The sequence below is a fragment of the Sarcophilus harrisii genome, chromosome 5 (assembly GCF_902635505.1).
Source record: "Sarcophilus harrisii chromosome 5, mSarHar1.11, whole genome shotgun sequence".
Classification (NCBI taxonomy): Eukaryota; Metazoa; Chordata; class Mammalia; order Dasyuromorphia; family Dasyuridae; genus Sarcophilus; species Sarcophilus harrisii.
Window position 1 is genome coordinate 106,087,767 of NC_045430.1, and position 16,641 is coordinate 106,104,407.

Consider the following 16,641-nt stretch of genomic DNA (forward strand, 5'->3'; position numbering starts at 1 on the left):
TTTATTATATTTGCTCCGCCCTATCCAAGAGCATTTGATATTTTTCCAACTGGTTAGATCAGACTTAATTTGTGTGAAAAGTGGTCTGTAATTTTACTCATAAAGTTTCTGATTTTCCCTTGGCAGATAGATTCCTAAATATTTTATATTATCAGTAGTTACTTTAAATGGAATTTCTCTTTGTAACTCTGACTGTTGGATTTTGTTAGTGATATATAAGAATGCTGATGACTTATTGGGTTTATTTTATAACCAGCAACTTTTAAAAGTTGTGGATTATTTATAATAACTTTTGGCAGAATCTCTGGGTTTCTAAGTACCATAGTCATCGCAAAGAGGATAATTTGGCTTCCTCATTCCTATTCTTATTCCTTTAATTTCTTTTTAGCTCTTATTGCTATAGCTAGCTTCTAATACAATATTAAATAGTACGGTGATAGTGGGCAACCTTGTTTCACTCCAGATCTTATTGGGAATGGTTGAGTTTGTCTCCATTACATATATGTTACTGATGGTTTTAAATAGATGCTGCTGATTATTTAAGGAAAGTCCATTTATCTATACCCAGTGTTTTTTAATAGGAATGGATGTTGGATTTATCAAATGCTTTTTCTGCATCTATTGAGATGACATATGGTTTTGTTAATTTGGTTTAGCATGGCCAATTATATTGATAGTTTTCCTAATATTGAACCAGCCCTGCATTCCTGGTATAAATCCTACTTGATCAAGTGTTTATCCTGGAGATGATTTTTCTTAGTCTTTTGCTAATATCTTATTTAAGATTTTAGCATCAATATTCATTAGGAGATTGGTCTATAATTTTCTTTCTCTGTTTTCAGCCTACCTGGTTTAGGTATCAGTACCATGTTCTGTGTCATAGAAGGAATTTGGTAGGACCCTTCATTCCCTATTTTATCAAGTAATTTATATGCATTGGGGCCAATTGTTCTTTAAATGTTTGGTAAAATTCACATTAAATCCATCTGGTCCTGGGATTTTTCTTAGGAGTTGTTTAATTGCCTGTTCTATTTCTTTTTCTGAAATGGGACTATTCAAGCAATTTACTTTCTCCTCTGTTAGTCTGGGAAGTCTATATTTTTGGAGGTAGTCATCCATTTCACTTAGGGTATCAAATTTATTGGCATAAAGTTGAGCAAAATAACTCCTTATTATTTCTCTAATTTCCTCTTCATTGGTGGAAAGTTCTCCCTTTTCATTTTAAGACTACTAATTTCATTTTTCCTCCCTCCTTTTCTAATCAGATTTACCAAAGGCTTATCTATTTTTTTTTTCTATAGAACCAACTCTTAGTTTTATTAATTAGTTCAATAGTTTTTTTACTTTCAATATTTTTAATTTCTCCTTTTAATTTTAGAATTTCCAATTTAGTATTTGATTGGGGTTTTAATTTGGTCTTTTTAGTTTTTAGTTGCAACCAATTCATTAATTTTCTTTCTCTGTTTTATTCAAAGTAAGCTCTAAGGATATAAAATTCCTCTTATTGCTTGGCTTGCATCCCACAAATTTTGGTATGATGTCTCATCATTGTCATTATCTTGAGTGAAATTATTAATTGTATCTATAATTTGCTCCTTCACCCAATCATTCTTTAAGATGAGATTGTTTAGTTTCCAATTACTTTTTGGTCTATTTCCCCCTAACTTTTTGTTGAATGTAGTTTTTATTGCATCATGATCTGAAAAGAAAGATTAAAGGGATAAGAATAGGCAATGAGGAAACCAAATTATCACTCTTTGCTGATGACATGATGGTATACTTAGAGAACCCCAGAGATTCTACTAAAAGTTATTAGAAATAATCACAACTTTAGTAAGTTGCTGGTTATAAAATAAACCCACATAAGTCATCAGCATTCTTATATATCACTAATAAATCCAACAGTCAGAGTTACAAAGAAATTCCATTTAAAGTAACTACTGATAATATAAAATATTTAGGAATCATCTGCCAAGGGAAAATCAGAAACTTTATGAGCAAAATTACAGACCACTACTGAAATTAAGTCTGATCTAACCAATTGGAAAATATTAAATGCTCTTGGATAGGGGAGGCAAATATTAAAGATGACAATATTACCTAAACTAATCTATTTATTTAGCCTATACCAATCAGACTCCCAAAAACTATTTTAATGACCTAGAAAAAATAACAACAAAGTTCATATGGAAAAACAAAAGGTCAAGAATTTCAAGGGAATTAATGAAAAAAAATCAAATGAAGGTGGCTAGCTACCAGATCTAAATTATATTATAGAGCAGCAGTTCAAAACTATTTAGATTGGCAAGGAATAGATTAGTTGATCAGTGGAAAGATTAGGTTCAAGGGATAAAACAGTCAATAAATATAGAACCAATCTTTGACAAACCCAAAGATCCCAGGTTTTGGGATAAGAACTTTTGATAAAAATTGCTGGGAAAAATTGGAAACTAATATGGAGAAAATAGGCATTGATCCATACTTTATTGCGTACAAGATAAGGTCAAAATGGGTTCATGACCTAGGCATAAAGAATGAATATTAAAAATTAGAGGAACACAGGATAGTTTACCTCTCAGACCTGTGGAGGGAAGGTCTTATGACCAAAGAAGAACTAGAGATCATTACTGATCACAAAATAGAAAATTTCGATTATACCAAACTGAAAGTTTTGTACAAACAAAACTAATGCAGACAAAATTAGAAGGGAAGCAATAAACTGGGAAAATATTTTTACAGTCAAAGGTTCTGATAAAGGCCTATTTCCAAAATATATAGAGAATTAACTCTAATTTATAAAAATCAAGCCATTCTCCAATTGAAAATGGTCAAAGGATATGAACAGACAATTCTCAGATGAAGAAATTGAAACTATTTCTAGTCCTATGAAAAGATGCTCCAAGTCATTATTAATCAGAGAAATGCAATAAGACAACTCTAAGATACACTACACACCTGCGATTGGCTAAGATGAAGGAAAAAAAATAATATGATTGTTGGAGGGGTGGGAAAACTGGGACATTGATTCATTGTTGGTGGAGTTGTGAACAGATCCAACCATTTTGAAGTAGTTTGGAACTATGCTCAAAAAGTTATCAAACTGTGATACCTTTGATCCAGCAGTTTACTACTTGGGATTATATCCCAAAGAGATTATAAAGAAGGAAAGGGACCTGTATGTGCACGAAATGTTGTGGCAGCCCTTTTTTGTGTTAGAAACTGGAAACTGAATGGATGTCCATCAGTTGGAGAATGGCTGAATAAATTGTGGTATATGAAAATTATGGAATATTACTGTTCTGTGAAATGACCAACAGGATGATTTCAGAAAGGCCTGAGAGACTTACATGAACTTGATGCTGGAGTGAAATGAGCAGGACCAGGAGATCATTATATACAACAAAGTACTATATGATGACCAGTTCGATGGACCTGGCCATCCTCACAAACAGATCAACCAAATCATTTCCAATGGAGCAGTAATGAACTGAACCAGCTGTGCCAGAAAAGAACTCTAGGAGATGACTAAAACCATTACATTGAATTCCAATCCCTATATTTATGCACACCTCATTTTTTGATTTCCTTCACAACCTAATTGTACATATTTCGAGTCTGATTCTTTTTGTACAGCAAAATAATGTTTTGTCATGGTATACTTTTGTGTATCTAATTTATATTTTAATATATTTAACATCTACTGTCATCCTGCCATCTAGGGAGGGATGGGGGGTAAGAGGTAAAAAATTGGAACAAGAGGTTTAGCAATTGTTAATGCTGTAAAGTTACCCATGCATATATCATGTAAATAAAAGGCTATTAAATAAAAACCAAAAAAAAAAAAAAAAAAGAAAAAAGAAAACTAATAATTTTAAAGGATTATTTAATTTCCTATCAATTTTTAATCTGTGCTTCCCATAGCCCTTTGTTGAATGTAATTTTCATTGTTAGGATCTGGAAAAAGTGTATTTAGTATTTTTGCTTTTCTGTATTTATTTGTGAGGTTTTTATGCCTTAAAACATGGTCAATTTTTGTCAAGGTGCCTTGTACCATTGAGAAAAGGTATACTCCTTTCTGTTTCCATTCAGTTTTCTCCAGAGGTCTATCATGTCTAACTTTCCTAAAATTCTATTCACCTCTTCTTTCTTATTTGGTTTATAGTTAAATTTATCTCTGAGTGGGGAAAATTAAGATCCCTCTCTACAATACTGTTACTGTCTATTTTCTTCTGGAATACATTTATTTAACTTTTTCTTTAAGAATCTGGCTACTATGCCATGACATCTTTTAACAAGTTGTAATCTTCCTGCCTATCCCTTTTAATTAGGTCTAATTTTATTTAGACTTTTGTTTTCTCTGAGATTATGATTACTATCCCTGCTTTTTTCTACATAAAAGATTCTGCTCCAGTCCTTTATTTTAACTGTGTGTATCTCTCTGTTTTAGATGCATTTCTTGTAAACACCATTTGTTACATTCTGGTTTCTAATCCATTCTGCTATCCACTTTGTTTTATGTTTAATTCATCCCATTTACATTCATAGTTATAATTACTAACTACACATTTCCCTTTATTTTCTTCTGTTTATTCTTTCTTTTCATAATGTTTCTCCTAAAAAGCCTACTATTTTGCTCCTGCTTTCCTTAATCTGCTCTCTCTTTTATCCTTCCTTCCCCCTTTCTCTTATTTACTTTTCCTTCTACTGCCCTGTCAGGTAATATAGCTCTCAATTTACAACTGAATGTTCCTGTGTATTCTTCCTTCTTTTAACCACTTCTAATGAGAATGAGGTTTAAGCATTGCTTACCACTCCATCCCACTCCTATTTCTCCCTCCACTATGAAAGCTTTTATTTGTGCTTCTCTTTCATGGAAGAAAATTTCCCTGTTCTTCCTCTTCCCCTTTTCTCTAGTGCATCCCTTTTTATCAACCTTTTTTTTTTTTTTTTTTTTTTTTTTTTTTGTTGTTGTTGTTAGATCATCCCAGCATAATCAACTCACTCCTGTGCAATTTATGTAGAGGCCTTCTAATTGCCTGAATAATAATAAAATTCTTAGGAATTACATGTTACCTTACCATATAGGAATGTATACAGTTTAACCTTATTGATTCCCTTATGATTTCTCTTTTATGTTTACCTTTTTTATGTTTTTCTTGAATCTTATGTTGAAAGTCAAATTTTCTATTCATGTCTGGTCTTTTCATCAGGAATGCTCAAAAACTCATCTATTTTTATTAAATATTTATTTTCTCCCTGAAGAATTATATTCAGTTTTACTAAGTTATTATTGGTTGTAACCCTAACTTGTTTGCCTTCTCTAATATTAAATTCAAAGCCCTTTGCTCTTTTAATACACTAGCTGCTAAATTTTGTATGGTTCTGGTTTTTCCATGGTATTTAAATGGTTTCTTTCTGGTAACTTGAAGCATTTTCTCTTTGATGCAGCTCTGGAATTTGATTATAATATTCCTGGGAATTTTGATTTTGAGCTCATTTATTTAAGATTATTGGCACATTTTTTCAATTTCTATTTTACTTTCTGGTTCTAGAAAATCAGGACAGTTTTACTTTATAATTTTTTGAAATATAATGTATATATACTCTTTCTTTGACCCATAGCTTTTAGGTAATCCAATAATTCATAAATCATCTCTTCTGGATCTATTTTCCAGGTCAGTTGTTTTCCCAATAAGATATTTCACTTTTACATATATATGTATTCATTCTTTTGTTTTATCATTTATTGATATCTTCTGAAATAATTAGCTTCTATTAGGTAGCTCTAATTTTTAAGGAATGATTTTTCTTTATTGAGCTTTTCTGCCTCTTTTTCTATTTGGTCAATTCTGGTTTTTAAAATATATTCTTTAGTACTTTTGTGTTTAAAATTTTTTTTTTCATGCATTACTCTCATTTTTTTTTTCTATCTATCTTCTATCAACTCTTAATTTTTCCTCTATCACTCTTAATTTATTAAAAAAGGAAATTTCCAGGAATTATTTTTGGGTTTTGTCTAATTAACCTTTTGGGGGGATAGCTGTTTTTGCATTATTGTCTTCTGTGTTTTTGTCTTCATCTTCCCTGTCACTATCGTAGCTTTGATATTTGATATTATCATAGTCAGGATGTTTTTGTTATAGTTTGCTCATTTTCCCGGCTCATTTCTTGACTTTGAATTTTATATTAAAAGGATAGGATAGGTTGGAAGCACTATTCCAAGCTTCATATATTTTTAAGTACTGTTGTTTTTCAGAATTACTTCTAAGGGTTTGGAAATCTGGAGTGCTTCTTAGGTGGTGTGATCTAATTTAAAAGGTGGTGACTGCTTTTTTGGTCTATCCTTTTGTCCTTAGCCAGGAAGGACCCCTACTCCCCAGAGTCCCACCTCCCTTGAGACTGAAAGCACTTCTCTCTGTGCTATAACTACAGTCCAGTACTAAGTATGGGCAATGAAGTTGCCCAACAGCGATTGGTCATATGCTGGTAGCACCAGGGACCCCTGTAGTTTCTTTCTGACCAGTTGTCCAATCTCCCTACTTTCTTTGGACTGAAAGCTCCTGCTGCTGCTGCTGCCCATAGTTGATATTGCTATATTATGTACTCTGGGCTGCCCTTTACCCCTTTGTCACAGATCTCTCCTACTGATGTCCTAAGTTGTCTTGGGCTGGAAAAATGTCTCATCCTGATCTTTTGTCAACTCTCTTTCTCTAGAATTTGATAGAGATAGACTTTTAAAGTTGTTTTGAGAGACATGCTGGGAGAGCTTTCTCTACTATCATGACTCCAACACACCATACAGTTTAATCTACAACCTTTCTTCCATCTCTTTGGACGGTAACTCTGAAGCAATTCCAGTGGAGAAACCCCTCCAGTCCCTGAAGGTCTGGTTTTTTTCCCCCCTACTTCTATGAATGTTACTTAGGACTCTCACTGCAAACATCCTAATCTGGAGACTCAGTACTTCTACCCTAGATTATTAAAATGGTCTATTAAATTAACTGGTCTTCTTCATTCTAGTCTCTCTCTCTCTTCTTCAATGCATCCTTCTTGTTCCTACCAGTTATTTTCCTAAAGTACCAATCTGATCATACCATTCCTCTTCTCAGAATCCCTCAATGGACCTTCATTGCTTGTCCTGTCATTTAAGGAGTAGCACTCTGTGCTACTTTTCTAGCCTTTCTCAATTACTTACTTTCACATACCCTGATATAGTCAAATGATTATTCACAAATTTACCATTTGGGGGAAAATGAGGCTAGATATAGGGCAGCTGGGTGGCACAGTGGAGAGAGTGATGGGTAAGAGTCAGGAAGAACTGCATTCAAATCTCTCTGTGATTGTGGGCAAGTCACTTAACCCTGTTGGCCTCCAATTTTCCATAACTCAATTTGTTAGGTAGTTTTTATTTAGAGTGAGCTAAATTTACCCCTCTTCCACCTGTTGGACCAGTTATGTCCTCTAAGCCAAAAAACAAAAACAAAAACAAAATTCAATCCCCTTTTACATGACAGTTCTTTGAATATTCAAAAACTACTTACCTCCACCTCACCTCAGATCTCATATCTCTTCTTGTCTCCATACTTTTATTATAGACTATTGTTATTAATTACTTTATTACTATTATGACTCTAGGCTACTTATGACTTATTAATAGAACATTACAAGATTTCCCAATTGGTCCCTGCACAGTTTCTTCCTACTTCCGTTCATCCTCTTTCCCATTGCTTTCTAAAACTGCAAATATCTTCCTACTTCATCCACCATCGCACTAGCTCAATTCATGACTGGGTGGGTCAAGAACTCTTCAGGAGAGCTGCTTCTTTATGTCCTTGGTTAGTGTTGCTATTGGCTCTGATTGATGCTCAGATGATTTTGGGAGTTTTCTCTCATTTTCTGAAACTCACAATATCATAGCTGCATTCAACCTATCTCTGATGTTCTGACTGAGATTAGGAAAAAATGAAACACAAGAGAAACAAAAGAAATAGTGGCAACATCCACTCCTATGCAGGAAGGTCCAATTATTATTATCTGCTGTCTTGTATTATTGATCTTTTTACTTATGTGTTTTATCTCCCATTTTAATGCCAGTGGTCTGCATTATGCTTTGTTGATGCTATTATTTCATTAAAATGCTTTTCATTTCATCAGCCCTTATTCCTTAATTTATTTAGGCTCCTGCAAATAAGCCTTTGGATTTGGATTTTAAATCCCTGAAAGGATCAAAATTCTTGTCTTTTCATCTCTAGCACTTAATGCTATCTAGAGGAGATTCCCAATTCCTGTAGCTGTTGTTGCTAATTACGAAAACGAAGAACAATGAAAGTGAAAACAAACTTGTTTATTTGTGAGACTATGAAAAAATATAGATATATTTAAAAAACCCTTTAGTTCCTTCTCTTCCTCCCTCTGACCTGCTTTCCCCTCCTTTTCTTTTTTTCTTTGTGAAATTCACACAATTTAAGAACAGGTTTCATGGTGACAAAATCAAAATTGTAAGCTTCTGGCAGGCCTTGGTGGACAGTATGGTTGAATAGTTTCCATTGGAAGACAGGAAGTCCATCATCCACTGTGGGACCACTGATGGCATATGCAGTGAACTGGGATGCTAAAAACACATCTGCCACCTACAAGGAACAAAATAGGAATATTTCTGAAATTATCTGGAAAAATGCTGAACGACCTGTATACCAGTCTTCATTTTAAACTGAAAAGGAAAGGGAAGGAGAAGGAAACTGCCAACATATATCCACCAACCTAGACAAAATGCATTGTAGATACAATATAGGAAAGACAATAGAAATAGAGATGACCAAAAATTCACAGGAGACCCAGTCTAAGAGAGTAGACAGCAATACAACCCATGACTCAGATATTTATAAAGACAGTATAAAATACACAGGAAATATAGATAGTAAGGACAACCAGAAATTTTAATGAGATGAGGAATTCTGACTATGAATGCATACATAATACATATATGTGTACATGTATATCAATGTATATTGTGTGTGAACATATAAATAACACATTTCCTGGGACAGGAGTCATGATTGGACTGTAACTGGAAAGAACAAGATGAAAAAACAGTACAATACAGATATAAGGTAGGCTCCTGCAAATAAATTAAGGAATAAGGGCTGATGGTGAAAAGCATTTTCATGGAATAATAGCATCAACAAAGCATAATGCAGACCACTGGCATTAAAATGGATGTGGTTTTGGGGAAATAGATCACAAGCTGGGCAAAGAGACATAATAATGATGGGGGGCCTCAATTATCTAGCTCTCTGTTGGAGTTCTTTTTTTTTTGCCCAAAACAAATCAGCTAACAATTTCTTGCCTTAAAGTCTCTAAATAAAGGCTTATTTCCCTCCTTCCCTTCCTCTCTACAGTGTAATGTTAAATCTATGCCAATATGAGTTATTTCTATAATGTTACCTCATCTACCCTGTCTGGGAATAAGTAAATTTTAGTCACATTGGATTATTTGCAATCGAATTAGGAAAATAATGAGATGTGTTCTGAAAGCACATAAGTTGGCCCATTGTCCTGGAAAGAGGGGCACATTCTTCACTCCTGTCTTTAACATTGAAAAGTAGACCAACTGATTTTTCTTGCATAATATGACAAATATGGAAATATTTTTAAAAGGATTTTTAAAAGGTTTAATAATTAACCTCTATTAGACTGCTTACTGTTTTGGGGAGAGGGAAGGAAAGGGAGGGAGGGAGAAAAAATTTAGAACACCAAGTCTCACAAAAATGAATGCTGGAAACTATCTTTACATGTATTTGGAAAAATAAAGTACTATTTAAAAAACAAAAAAAAAAAAAGAAGAAAAGTAGAACAAGTCTGAGACCACAGGCATCAGTTAATGAGCAGAAGCTTAATTCCTCTGCAAGTTCCATGAACCTTGAGACTCACCTAACAAATGGCAAGTTTGATGTTCTTCCCATCCTAGTTATCATTGGCTTATCTAGTAGTAGACTTGTTTTGTGTTGAAGTCTAACGTGGAATGGTCATGAGAGTGAGAGTAAGATAGTCCAGACAAAGATAGCCTGGGATTTTGAAAAATTCAGGAAAATAGTAATTAGTCCTTCAGGTATCCTGTCATTCAGACTAGCCAAACATTGATGTCTAGAACCAAGTTCCTTTGGTCATTTTTTCTTAAGTTATGAATATAATAAAATATATAAAATGTCATGTCAATATTTGGTGATTCAGAACATGGATTAAGTTTATTCCTTTCCCCATACAACCTAGAGTTTCTTTTGCACATGAATTTTTGCATGACAAGATATAATAGATTACATTGGCCTGTGAGTAAGGAGACCTAGGTCTTTTGATTCTAAGAAATTCAATGCTTTTTACATTTTTTGATTACGAATTTACTTTTAGCAGTGTCCTCCCACTTTGAGGGGCATTGAGATTGAAAGCTAGATTCCCTTGATGAGTGAAGATTGAAACAAGTTCCTATAGATCAGCATGCTTTGAGGACATCCACCACTATGCAGGGTAGGTTCTGAGGGAGTATCCAAGAGAGAAGGAGCAGGATAGTCATTAGAGCAGAACACAGTGTGTAACAATACTTTTATTTCAAAAACAATAGTATTGCATACATATCTTACACATGGAAGACTACTGTGGTATCTTTGCCAAGAAAACTGCAAATGGGATCATGAAGAGTTGAGAACAACAGAAAACAATTGAACGATACTTTCGCACACATGTGTGTGTTTATGTTTCTGACTACTCAGTTTGGTTTATGGAATCTGACAATTTAGGAGAAAGGTCCATTCTTTTAGACAAACTAAAAAGTGTTTATGCATGTTTCTATTTAAGTTCATATCTGTAGCTGCTGCATGTGTTTTACATAGAGGCAGCTGGTGGTGTATGGTAACATATTGGGCTTCATACATACACACACGTATGCATACGTACATATAAATAGACATAGGATAAGCAATAGATTTGGGATCGTTTGAGTTAGTAGTTGTCAGCAAAAAAAGTATTTTTGTACTATGTATGTATATCTATCTTTTTCAATAAAAAGAAAAGGAATCAGCCCCAACAGAAAGACAATTTTTTAAGGATTTTCTCCTCTCCCTCTTCTATCCCCCACTTTGTCACAACAAAAATGAGCAAGAGAAAAAAAAAACCTTCTAGTGCAGTTTTGCATCTTTTTGTTTGGCTTTAATACCTCCCTGATGCATTGTTGCTGGAGTTGTGAAATGAACCAGCCATTCTGGAGAGCAATTTGGTATTATACCCAAAGGGCTGTGAAAATGTGCTACCCTTTGATTCAGCAGTGTCTCTACTGGATCTGTATCCCAAACAAATCCCCAAAGAGGGAAAAAGACCCATATATGCAAAAGTGCTTGTAGTAGTCCTTTTTGTAGTGGCAAAGAACTGGAAATGGAGTGTATGCTTATCATTGGGAGAATGGCAGAATAAATTGTGGTATATGAGTGTTATGGAATATTATTGTTCTATAAGAAATGATCAGCAGGATGATTTCAGAAAGGCTTGGACAGGCTTACGTGAACTGATGATAAGTGAAGTGAATAGAACCAAGAGAACATTATCTATGACAACAACAAGATTATGTGATGATCAACTGTGAGGGATGTGGATCTTTTTAACCATGAGGTGATTCAGGTCAATTCCAATAGATTTGCGATGGAGAGAGCCATCTGCATCCAGAGAAAGGACTGTAGTGACTGAATGTAGATCACAACATACTATTTTCATCTTTTTTTTTTTTTTGCAATTTTTGTTTGTTTATAATTTTTTTGGTTGTGTTTTTTTCCCTTTTCATCTAATTTTTCTCATGCAGTATGATGAATACAGAAATATGTTTATTACAATTGCACGTGTTTAACCTATATTGGATTACTTGCTGCCTAGGGGAGGGAGAAAAACTTGAGCACAAGGTTTTGCAAAGGTGAATTGTGTCCAAGCACACTTCTCCTAAATGAAGCGGATCGCCAGAGCCATATTTACCAGTCTTCGGAGCCCATCCGGATAAATACAGAGATGAGCTGATTGGGAGGTGCAAAATATCTATCTTTATTCAGACACCATCTCAGCAGGGGTAGCAGAAAGCAAGAGAGTGAGTTCCACTCAAATATGTCTATTTATGCTTCCTCTCTTCCAAGATTATCTGTGTCCAGCCCCTCAACACTGCCATAGCTGGAGCCACAGAAGGGAGGAGTGTGGAGTGATGTTGCATCCAAGGAGATCTAACTAGAGAGCACACCCCTACCACCTCAAGGAACCTATAAAGTTCCTATAACTCCTTCAAAGCACAACCTCCCACCTCAGGGCCATGCCCTTTTTTTACCTCCTGGGACTCTATGCCCCTAACAGTGAATGTTAAAAACTATCTTTGCATGTATTTGCAAAAATAAAATATTATTTAAAAAAAGAATCCCTCCCTTAAAATACTGTCCTTTTCACTTTTTCTTTTTCTCTTCAACTTGGAGAAAGAAGCTTAACTTTTAGAGCTTTGGGAAAAGGAAGTTGTTGAGTAATGTCAGACTCCCCAAGACCCCATTTAAAAATTTCTTGGCAAAAAAAAAAAAAAAAAAAAAAAAAGGAAATGACAAACCATTTCAATATCTCTTGGCAAAGATATTAAAATGGTTTGTCATTTCCTTCTTCAGTTCATTTCACAGATGAAGAAATTGAGGCAAAATAAAATGTCTTACTCAGAGTCACACAGCTAGTAAGTGACTGAGGTTGGATATGAATTCAGGTTCTCTTTTACTTTAGGGTCAATGCTTTAGCCCCATGCCACCTAGCTGCCCCAGGGGAAAAAGGTACCTCAAGGCTAAAATAAATGCAATTCTGTTGAGAAAAATGCATCATTTCACTTTTTTTGGCAGGAAGAGCTTGACTTGCCTAGCCAGCATGCTAATCTGAATGATTTGGCAGAATTAAATTGCTTAGTGAATTATAAGCAAATTCATCTAAAAGGCATTAGAAAGAAGCAACAGATCAGGCCAAACATCTGCTAGTTCTTAAGTAACAAACCAATTTGCAATGTGTGGTTTCTGTGGCAAACTGAGAAACTGTGCTTACAAACCTGAAATTTTTACTTCTAATCATGCAGTAGTAAAGATTCTGGAATGAATTATTTGAGAAATTTAGCAAAAAATCTAAGCCATGTGAAACTGAAAAGAAAGTAAGTAATTTAACTAAAATGTACCAGAAAGAAAATGAAATTGGGAATTTCACACAATGTTGTATGACCCAATGCAGAATTATTCTGAGTTAAAGAAGTCCCTTGGAAAGATAATATTTAAAGAAATTTAGATTACTCATTGGAAGGACAAATACCAAAGCTTAAATACTTTAGCCACATTATGAGAATATGGAACTCACTGTAAAAGACACTGATGATGGGAAAGACTGAAGGCCAAAGGAACTTGGACAGACTTTGGGAGATAGGGAAAATAGAAGAGCCTAGTGTGTGTTATGGTCCATGGGAACATGAAGAGTCAGACACAATTAAGTGACTGAATGCCAAAAAAAAAAATCAGACTTAGAAAAAAGGGGTGGGGGGTAGCTAGGTGGCACAGTGGACAGAGCACCAGCCTTGAAGTCAAACGGATCTAAGTTCAAATCTGGCCTCAGACACTTAATACTTCCTAGCTGTGTGACTCTGAGCAAGTCACTTAACTCCAATTGTCTCAGAAAAAAAAAGAAAAAAAAAAAAGAAGAAAAGGTGGAATCAGAAGAAATTAAATTTGGTTTAAACTGGGGCAGTATAATCTAGAAGTTTAATTCTAAAAACATTTAATTTTGGGGGGGTTCCGTGGATGGAACACTGGATTTGGAATCAAGAATACCTCAGTTCAAATACTGCCACAGACATTTACTAGTTGTGTTATCCTGGGTCAAAATCCATAACCTTCTTCTTAGTTTTCTCATCTATAAAATGGGGATAGTAATAGCATCTATCTCCCATAGTGGTTATAAGCATCCAAGAAGTAAAAAGTTTTGCAAATAAAATGCTAGCTACAAAACAAGATAGTTTTTTAGTATATCTGCTTTCCCAGAGACATGCCCATTATTTATTTGTTTATTATTTTTTTTTTATTATGGGAGTAATCAGAATTTTACTAGCACATGAAGGACAAGAAAAGGGAATGAACTTTTATTAAATGTCTAAGTGCTAAGTACTGTGCTAAAGTCTATGGTACTGCCAGAAAGAAAAAGAACATTTCTCCTGAGGCACTTTACCTTTGTGTCATAACATCCGGCTGGTTCAGGTTCTGCAGACCTCAGGTCCCCCCTACAGCAGATGGTATTACAAGGATCTCCTTTGCTGTAGGGATCCTTCTTATAATCTAAGAAGACAGAAAAAGGGGATTGAGAAGATAAAAGAGACATCATTTACCATAGTGGGCTGTCTGGGCTTATTTTAACAGAAAAATTAGAAAAGCACCTGAGAAGAACTTATCTTCTCTTGAAAAATATTCTTGGTTTGAAAACAAATAATCTTGTGTGTTAGTCATTTCCTTCCAAGAAAAAGGGCAACAGCAAGTATCAGATATTATGTTCAACCAAACTCTTAAAATGGTTCCAGAGTTTTGAAATGATTAAAAACTACCATCTTAAATTGTTCCTTAGAGAAAAAAAAAAGAATTGTGACATCCATATGGACATTTATCATTTTAGGGTATAATTTTTCTTTTTAATTGTGGAGGTTGGGAGAGAATTTGTGGTCACGAAATGGATTACACAGCAATTAAAGTTCATGAACAATCAGGAAAAGTTGGATGTCATTGGATGTCTCATTTGGCTCATTAAACAGTGGCTGGGTTGAGAAACACCTTTGCTTAGTGATTAGTGATTAAGTAGAAAGAAAGGGCTATGTTGCCCAACTGATCAGTTCAGTTGGGTCCCCAGTAGGGCAAGTCACAGATATTGCTGTTTGTCCTTTGACCAGAAATCCCAAGGGTCTCCTCCCAGACTGGATTTTTTTTTTTGGCGGTTAAAAGAGATATTTCTTTGACCTGTATTCAAATCTTACCTCAGATATTAACTATGAAAGTAATCTTGGACAACTACAGTAGTCTGTTTCTTCATTTTTGGGGGACTTGATGACTTTTTTTTAACATCCTTTCTAATTCTAAATTTTTCGTTTTATAGTCATGTAAGTTAGAGAAGAAGGGCCCAGGACAGATTCTTAGGTGACCCACAGTTAGAAGACATGTTGTGAATGAAGATAGACCAAAGAAGACTGACCTCATATATTAAGATAATACCAAGAATACCCAGAAAAATGAGAGAGGAGAAAGTATCTAGGAGTAGAGGATGGTCAATAAGATCAAATGCTAGAGAGATGAAGAATAACAAAAACTGAAAAAAAAATTCTGATTTTTATAAATTCATTTTGTGTTTTTTGGGGAAAGTGAACATGTTAGTAAAAAGGAGACTAAGATATATTTCAGGGTTTTTTCCTCTACTGTGAGTACTTTTTTAGCTTTAAATAACTTAAAAAAAATTTTTTAATCTCACAACTTCTGAAACTTTTGTCTCACTTTTTAAAAGTGAAATTTCACTTGTCTTAGATGAACTGCATATCTACCTGTACCTCGGATAAAATACTGTCTCACACAATTTAAGTACAATTCTCACAACTCACAGGCAGGAAAATGAAAGCATTTTAAGATAATGTTCTTAAGAGGAGGGCATTACATACTGTTATATCGCATGATCTTCTTCATGGATTCTATGTCAGTCACTTTTCCCTGGTCCCGGCGGAAGATTTTGGCTCTTGGAGCTAGGTCATAAGAGTAATCCAGCCCGAATTTCTTAACCAATGCTGGGTAGCCACTCAAATTGTAAGTCCTCTTATGGAAAGGGATGTTATAGGATGACCAATATCCTGAGTAGAAATGGAATTGAGATTGAAGATGGGAAGAATTGGAGGGAAGAAGAGGAAAGAGAAAAGGTGAATGAAACAGAAAAGTTATTTGTTATAATTCATTTTAGTAATAGGAAAAGTTATAAGAAAATTATATTAGGACCCAAACTATATAATCTGGAAAATAGGTCCTTCTTCTTTGAGGAAAGTTCCCAAGTGAATGCATCTTCAGGTTTATTTAAAAACACTGGAATCCATGGAGTATTTTGTTTTGTTTTGGTTTTTTTTTTTATTAGTTTTTAACCAAAATTTTAAAAAGTTTTTTAAAATATTTTTCATTTTTAAAATATCACTGTTATTTTTTAATCATTACTCTCCCATAGGAAATATCTTTGTGACAAAGAAAAACAGTTAAAAGAACAAATCTACACATTGACCATGTCTGACAATATATACATTATTATGCACCCATAGTATGCTATCTTTTTTTCTAGAAAGAGCCCATTTATTCTTCAGTCCTTAAGCATTAAGGTCATTACAATAATCTAAATCCTAATGTCTTTTAGTTCAACCAAAGATCTTAAAGCAACTTAAAGACTAGGAAATACATACAGTCAAAGTGATGGATGTATTAAGATGAGAAGTAACACTATAAGCAAGCACTTAACTTGTAAAAAGAAAGGAGTCTGGTAGATAGTAACTATTGAGATCTGAATTAGGTGATAAATTTGTAGTTAAAATTAAAGGAGGAAAAGTGA

The 16,641-nt window shown here is 34.3% G+C and overlaps 1 protein-coding gene across 2 annotated transcripts in view; it reads right to left on the bottom strand.

Annotated features, from left to right (window-relative positions):
- Nucleotides 1-8,323: 8,323 nt before the first annotated feature.
- PLBD1 (phospholipase B domain containing 1) overlaps nucleotides 8,324-16,641 on the bottom strand; it is a 77,748-nt gene continuing 69,430 nt past the window's right edge. For both annotated transcript variants that reach the window (XM_031938232.1, XM_003771262.4), the window contains 3 exons: nucleotides 15,719-15,904; nucleotides 14,254-14,360; nucleotides 8,324-8,630 (listed from right to left, as the gene is read on the bottom strand). In XM_031938232.1, coding sequence (XP_031794092.1) covers nucleotides 8,391-8,630; nucleotides 14,254-14,360; nucleotides 15,719-15,904 — 533 coding nt within the window. In that variant the 3' untranslated portion in view covers nucleotides 8,324-8,390. The remainder of the gene's footprint in view (nucleotides 8,631-14,253; nucleotides 14,361-15,718; nucleotides 15,905-16,641) is intronic.